General features: G+C 61.8%; 1 protein-coding gene across 2 annotated transcripts; it reads right to left on the bottom strand.

Annotated features, from left to right (window-relative positions):
- Window positions 1–233: 233 nt before the first annotated feature.
- PRKAB2 (protein kinase AMP-activated non-catalytic subunit beta 2) lies at window positions 234–7,142 on the bottom strand. 2 transcript variants are annotated; one of them, XM_084291068.1, is made up of 8 exons: window positions 7,028–7,142; window positions 4,910–5,087; window positions 4,553–4,719; window positions 3,734–3,827; window positions 3,055–3,175; window positions 1,792–1,925; window positions 1,503–1,571; window positions 234–1,072 (listed from the first exon to the last, which is right to left on the bottom strand). In XM_084291068.1, the coding sequence occupies exons 2-8, from the start codon at window positions 5,069–5,071 to the stop codon at window positions 995–997; spliced, it is 825 nt and encodes a 274-aa protein (XP_084147194.1). In that variant the 5' UTR covers window positions 5,072–5,087; window positions 7,028–7,142; the 3' UTR covers window positions 234–994. The 2 variants fall into 2 exon arrangements, with proteins under 2 accessions (XP_084147194.1, XP_084147195.1); XM_084291069.1 differs by having other exon boundaries at window positions 3,061–3,175.
- Window positions 7,143–7,566: the final 424 nt, after the last annotated feature.

Raw genomic sequence — 7,566 nt, 5'->3', positions numbered from 1 at the left:
GCACGCCTGTCCCTGCAGCTCTGCCCTCCTCCCCAAGCCCCCAGGGGCAGTAGGCAGTGGCTGTGCCCAGGGGGACAGCTCTGACCCCTCCTGGAGCCCCCTCAGGGCAGCTCTGTGCCCTGTGGGATGTTCCCTTCCACCCAGGGGCTGCCCCACAACCAGCAGCCCAGCACCCGTGATGCCACGCGAGGCTTCACCGCTCCAAATCCCCCCTCCAACACCAGGCCAGCGGCACCGAGACCAATAAATACTGTAATAAATAGAGAAAACCCTGTCACATGGCACTGCTTCGGCAGCAGACAGTGCAGCTGGGGCACCTGCCGTGCCCCGCTCTCCTCCCCAGGGCCCCCCTTGAGCAGGTGCCCCTCTCGCTGTGCCGCCGGGGCGGGCGTTCAGGCGTTCAGTCCTTCGCGGCGCTGTCCTGGCAGCAGGGAAGCGTGGCTGCGTTTTGGCTGCTCCCTCCCTCCTGCTGCCTCAGCGCTGAAGCCGGTGGAGGGCTGCGAGCTCGAAGCTGGGGAGCACGAGGAAGGGGCAGCCCCGCAGTCAGGGCTGGGGGACGGGGACCTCCCGGAGCCCCCAGCCAGCAGCGTGGCCTTGGAGACTCCTCGCCAGGGCAGCAGGAGGACGCGGTGCTGCTGGCCTGGGCTGAGGACGGTGCCAGGACGGCCTCGGGGCCCCTCGCAGGCTGGAGGAGATGGGTAAGGTGAAGCCCTTTCCGTGTCGGGAGCAAGGAAAGGCTGTTCTGGTGAGCAGCGAAGCAGCCCCGGACTCACAGAAGCCAAGGGGAGCTGGAGGTGGGTGGGAGCCAGGGCTTAAATCAAACCACACCAGTAGGATGGGGCAGTGGCACCGGCCCCAGCGGGCTCGGGCTCTGCGTCCCCGCCGGGTTTGAGGCTGGAGCCGGCGGCCAGTCCCCACACAAGTCCCGTGGCCCAGCGTGTGCAGACAAAGTGGCATTTCGTGTCCTGCGTGGGGGGGCGGGCGAGGCCCCGGCTCAGATGGGCTTGTAGAGCAGCGTGGTGACGTACTTCTTCTTGTAGCGGTGCGTGGCGCTGAGCACCATCACGCCGTCCTGCGGGAGGCACAGTGTCAGCTGGAGCAGGCGGGGGCTCCACGCAGCCCGGCCACACCACCCCAGCAGCAGGATGCCCCAAAAGAGCTGTGAGCAAGGGGCTCCCACTGCTCTGTGGGGTCGGGGAGCCCCCCAGTGGGTCCCTGCTGTCCCAAGCCCCACAGCCAGTGAAACGCATCCACCCCGTGACAGGGCAAGGCGAGGGAAGGGTCTGGTGCAGATCCCAGCCCCACAGCACTGCAAGGAGGCAGCTACAGGGAATTTTGGGGCTGTAAGGCCACAACCTACACCCCTGCGTGTGCTACGTTTCGCCAGGGAGCTGAGAGCTCCTTGCGTGGGTCTCCCAACCCCCTGCCACTGTCTCCACCCAGGTCCCAGCTCCGAGGAGCTGCAGCTGCTCCCCTTTCCTCACCCAAGGTCCTGCCCTTACCTTGATGGAGAGCGCGTAGAGGTGGTTGAGCATGACGTGGTTGGGTTCAGGCAGCAGGGCTGGGTCACACTAGGACAAGAGGAGTGTCAGGAGGGAACAGCAGAGCCCCGAACCCCCCAACCACCACGGGGAGCAAGGAGCTGCCACCTCGGGCAACCTGAGCTGCTGGGTGGCTGCTCTGAACGTGAACACGGCCCAGCTGAGCCCCAGGCAGAGCAAGGGGCCAAACCAGAGCGGTGAATAGGAAAAGGTGACGTTATCTGCATGCAGGCAGCGTGCTGGTACCCACCGAGATGTTGGTGTCCTTGTTGAGGATGACCTGGAGGAGGTGAGGCGGGAGGATGGGGGGCGATTTGAAGCGCTCCTCGGGCCGGTACACGTACATCTCTTGGCCGTACGGGCCGGGTGGTGAACTCGATAAGTCTAAAGGGAGGAGACATGAGACGGATAAAGCAAGACTGGCAAGCCCAGAGCAGCATCCAAGAGGGGCTTTCAGGCATTAATGTCTTCCATGAGCCCAGCCTGGGGTTAGCATGCAGTGGGGCAGCAGTGCAGGCTTGTCACGTCTCACGGCTCGAAGCCACAGCAGCTAGGGGACAGGTGGCTTGTTCTGTTTCAAAGGGGTCTTCAGGCACTAGCTCCCCCTTAGCCACATATCCTATAGCAACAGACCAGACTTCTCACAGCACAATAAGCAGCCAGGCAAGCCCTGGGCATTTCCAAGGCTGGCACATGCACTGACACAACACAGGCAGCCTGTGGTATCCACTCTGAGACCCCTACAAGACCCCTGCAGGGTTTCTCTCCCCGGGCCAAGCAGCTGGCCAGCCCCCGAGCAGCACCCTTTGCAGCAGGCACAGCTCGCTGGTGCTGCACAACTGCCTGACGGGGAGGTCCCAGGATGGGAATTGCTGTTTTTGGAGCCGTTCAGCCTGTGTGAGGGACCACAGGAGCATCGTTTGGGGACAGCCAGCGCCCTGAAGGGCTCCACCTCCTCGGAGCTGCTGCTGCTTGCGGGCTTCTCTTCAGGCTGGGGCTGCCCCTGAGACGGGGTTTATGCCTGAGCTCCCTGCCAGCACTGCCCGCGCAGTAACCCAACCTGCTGCTGTAAGACGAGCGGAGGAAGGTTCGCGACGTGCCAGCAACAGTACAAATCGCCCTGGCGTGAAAACCAGGGGCAGCTGCTGAAAATAACCCGGCTGCTGCTCTCACCTAGCTGCCGCCCCGGGTCGGATGACTTACTCACAGCCCAGCGGACAGAAAGGGGTGACGGTCCCGGCGCTCACCAGTCTGAAATGGCAGCCACAGGAGGGCACCGACCCTGCCCTGGGACGGCGCTAGCACAGAGCAAGTTACAGCAGCACAGCCCCTCGTGGACACGAGGCCATGGCTGCGGGCTGCTGAGGACACGGGCAGGACACGCTGCCAAACCCGAATCTCTCCAGGCCTACGCCTCTGCTCGGGGGGTCCGTTCACCCCCCCCGAGCAGCGAGTCTCAGAGCAGGAGGTGGAGAACAGCGCATGCAAAGCCGCAACGCCAGAAAAAACTCACCCCGACCTGAGGTTTCTGAGCTCTCCAGGGAATCCACCTTCAAAGCATCGAACACCTCGAAGTCAGACTTCTTGACGTGAATCAGGTTGTTGATCGTCCCCATCTGGCTGGTGACCACAGGCTGGAGAGAGCAGAGGTAAGAGTCTTCCTGCGTTACCCTCAGCTGAAGCGCGCACAGATCCTCCCAGCCCACGCTGCCTTTGCTGTGTCATTATCTCAGAGCACAGGTGGCAAAAGTCTAGCTCTACTCTGCGCTTGCAGATCTCTGCTGATTATCCTGGGAGGATTTCCCTTTGCTCCCAGGCTCCTGCATCACCTCCTGCTTTCATTCTCCTTCCTGCTGCATGCTGATGGGCAAGTGTTCTCTCCTTCCCTGATCCTTTGTGAGTCAGGTTGGAGGAGAACCTGCAAGTGAATGCTGACACATGGCTTGTTCTTCCACGTAGCTGACTCCAAATGGGCCTTTAAAGGTTTCTGGGGTCTCACTGGCACCCAATACCTTCCCATACAGCATGTCCAAACCCATAGGAACCAGCCTCTGAAAGGATTTATGGGATGGAGCTCTGCTTTTATTTTGGTGGATACCCTCTGCTCTTCCTGCTCTCCCTCTGCTGCAGTCACATCATTCCTAATTCCCTGCCCAGGGCAAGATCTGCAGGGATAAAGCTTTGTGAGTTACCTCGGATGGGTCATGCACCCACTGGCCGTCCACAAAGAATTTGTACTGGTGCTCTCCTTCCGGGAGGTCCAGGATAGCGACGAAGTCGTTGTGGCTGTGCAGAGAGAAGAGACGTGCTGCACCATCACCCCGGTGATGCTCTGGACGCTGCCCTTCCGTGGGGTCCCAAAAAAGAGCACGCTCAGAGCCCCAGCACGACCCAAACCCCTAGGAGCCCGGCTGCAAGGAGCACAGGAGTTCAGCTTGCAGCCCTGCCCCGCGTGCCCAGGGAAGCCGTTGTGTCAGACGCTGCGTGCAAGGCTGTGTGGGCAACTCATCTAAACTTGTGCTGGCACTGCAGGATGAGAGCAGGAAGTACAACAGCTCTGAATCGAGATAAACCCATGCCAGATACTTGCTGGGGTTATGCCTGGAGTCCTGCACAGCGTTTCCAGGAAAAACAGAGATGTGTTGCAGAGCAACAAGAAAATCACGATGGCAGGGAGACGTGTGAGGGACGACTCAACAGCCCCCGTTAGGCATGGAGTAAGGCCACAGCCCAGGGGAGAGCTCCCAGGGAACTGCAGCACACCTGGGCAGGGCTCTGGGGCCAGGGCTGCAGCCGTGTGGCATCCAGCTGGGAAAATGAAGTGGCCCATCCTGTCCCGTCCCGCTGTTTCACAACTTCCTACCACCACAGCAGCACCACCCCGGGGAGAAGCTGGCCACGTGTTGGTGACCTCCAGCTCAGGCATTTTGAGCCGAGAAAAGCCAGGTGAGCAAGAGGAACAGCGCCCGGCACCGAGAGGAGAGCGCAGGGTGACCCGAGGGGCTGCCCACCTCTTGATGAGCGGGATCTTGGTGCTCCAGTTGTTGAAGGACCCGGAGATGAAGACCTCTTTGCCCCCGTCAGCCCAGCGGATGACAGTGGGGCGAGCCTGTTGGGATGGTTTCACCGACTCCTCCAGATCCGGCTGCCACGACACAAACTCCTTGTCCCCGGGGATCTGACAAAGAACACCAGAGCCTGGCTGAGACACGGTGACAACGGGGCCACACTCACTTTCCCCTCACTTCACTCGCTAAAATCCCTCTCCACGCAAACAGCCTGAGCCCAGCACAGGGCTCTGGGACAAGCTGAAGCGCCAGGCAGGACCCCAAACGTTAAGGAGTGTGAAGGCAGCAGCCATCCCCTACCTTGGAGTCGTGGGAGCTGAACACGCTGGGGTCGTCGGTGCTGCCCACCATGATCTTGTGCGGGTGCTCCTTGGCGGCATGGGGCGTGCTGGAGCCGTCGGAGCGGTGGGACTTGGAGCCATGGCGCTCCCCGGACACTCTCTCGCTGGTGGTGTTGCCCATGGCAGCTCAGCAGCCCCTGGGGGAGGAAGAGGAGGGCAGCGTGCCTCTGCCCGCGGGCTCCCGCAGCGAGGAGAGGAGCGAGAGCGCTGCTTCCCAGCGCCCTCGGCCAGGGCAGACTGACAGCAAGCCTAAAAAAGGCCCAAAGTTCATCCCCAGTGCCAAGTTTGGGAGCTGGAGGGGAGTTTAACAAACAAGACAGCTTGACCTAATTATAGCCCTATCCTTACGAACCATCATGATAGTTGCGCTGCTAATTGCTACCTTCTGAAGCAGATATGAGTCGTGCCGCGTCTTACACAAGCCCTCGCCAGGCAGCAGGGCACAGATGGGAAAAATAAAGCCAACCTTTACTGGCAGATCGGTTGCTTGGCACTCACAGAGCCTCTTTCACAGCCCCACAGTCGGGCTCTCCAGAAAAAAAATGCTATGTCCAGCAAGAAAACAGCCTGAGAGTGAAAGTAGCAGCTGTGTAACAGCTCCCAACGCGTCTCCAAGAGCTCGCGGGCAGAAGAGCAGAGCCTGGAGCCTGGCAGGAGCAGCAGGGAGCGCTTACAGCGCCCGAGTGGAATCGCCCAAGCTGGAGCTTGGCCAAGGCAAGGGGCTATTGCTGTGGTGCCCGCAGGAAGCTCAGCTCTGATGGTGTTTGTGTCTCGTTCACGTCTTGTTCAGGCTGCCACAGGTCCCACAGCGGGTGGGATGGGCACGTCCAGCCGCCCCGGCACCCTCATCCCCATCTTGCCCAGCCTGGAAAAGGCAACGCAGGCCCAGCTGAACATGCAGCGCCCGGCCCCGAGCAGCTACGCACCTCCTGGGAGACACCAGAGCCATTAGGGTTACGAGGGAGTCTCCAGGCTCAGGTTTTTGGCAGCTGGGATGGGTCGGGGTTCTCGGCCCCTTCCCAGCTTTATTTTGCAGCTCCGCAGAGCAAGGCGGGAGGACGGCCAGCCTTGCTTCACCTGCTTAGTTGCAACATCTGGGGCTTTGTTTAGGAGATTGAGTTATACGCAGGGTGCCAGGCGAGGCTGCCAGCCAACGCCAGCCTTTAGCACATTACGGAGCAATTACTGAAGTATTTCTTAAATCCCCGGGGCTGGAGCACAGCTAGCCCACACGCCTACCCTCCTGCAGTGAGGACCAAGCATCCCTGAGTGCTCAGGCTGGGAGAGGAGCACCACACACCCCGACACCTTCCCCCTCTGCCCCAGAGGAGGTTTGCCCAGAGGTTTGTGCAGCTCCCCACACAACCTGTCCCTGGGTGGGTGCTCAGAGGTTTTTCCCCCAGCACCTCTGCTACAGCTCCCTCACTGCTGGGCTGCGAGGCACGGTGGAAGGGCTGAACCTCTTGTATGGAAACAGACCTGAGCAGGCTTTCTCAAAGCTCCCCTTTCTCTTCTCCACGAGGAATCCCCTCCCTTTGGCTGTCCCTACAGACCAGGCACCCTAAACGCTGCCGACACCACAGCCCAAGCAAGCCTCTGCAGTGAGCCTGTCAGGCCCTGAGGGTTAAAAGCGATGGGGAGCAGCTCGTTGCTCAACGGGATAACGGCAGGGCGAGGGGGGATGGCTTTAAACTAAAAAAGGGGAGGTTTAGCTTAAAGGTTAGGAGGAAATTCTTCATTATAAGGGCGCTGGGGCGCTGCCACAGGCTGCCAGAGGGGCTGCGGGTGCCCCAGCCCTGGGGGCTGGATGGGGCTGGGGGCAGCCTGGGCTGGTGGGAGGGGGCCCTGCCCATGACAGGGGCTGGAGCTGGGTGGGCTTTGGGGTCCCCCATAGGGACACAGCCCCCGAGCAGCGACACCGGGGGGGCTCCGGTGACAGCGCGGGGCACGGAGCGCTGCCACAGCCCCTCCGGGCACCCTCCGTGCCGCCCAGCCGCCACCCCGTCCCTGTCCCCGTCCCTGTCCCCGTCCCCCCGGCACCCCCCCAGCCCCCGGCAGCCCCCGGCCGCGGCCCCACCTGCCCCCAACGCCGCCGCCGCCGCCTCTCCGCCTCCGCTCAAAATGGCGGCCGCCACCGCCGGCCTCTGCGGGGCGCTCTGCCCCGCCTCCATTTTGGGTGAGGGCGGCGCGGCTTCACGGCGGGCCGGCCGGGGCCGGGCGCCGCCATCTTTGCTGTGGGCAGCCCGCCATGGAGGTGGCGGGGCTGTGGGGACGAAGAAGGTGCAGAGCCTGGTCCTTCAGCCCCGGGGCACCGGGAGAGGGTTTATTGCCTCTTTTTTGGGGCTTGCGTTGTTGGTGTCCCGGCCTCCGCAGCCCGCAGAGGTGTTGGGAGGTGTGGGGGTGTGAGCCCAGTCCCCAGAGCGTCCCCCCCCACACCAAAACCCCAAAGTGAGGAATAAGAACACAGAATCATAAAATCAGAGAATATTCCGAGTTGGAAAGGACCTACAGGGGTCATGGAGTCCAACTCCTGGCACCGCAGGGGTGTACCCAAAATTTCTGACCATACAGCCACAGGGCTATATAGCCATAGGACTGTATAGCCACACGACCATA

This window comes from Netta rufina, assembly GCF_964035555.1.
Source record: "Netta rufina genome assembly, chromosome: 8".
In the NCBI taxonomy this organism is placed as follows: Eukaryota; Metazoa; Chordata; class Aves; order Anseriformes; family Anatidae; genus Netta; species Netta rufina.
This window is presented reverse-complemented; position numbering and strand designations above follow the sequence as displayed.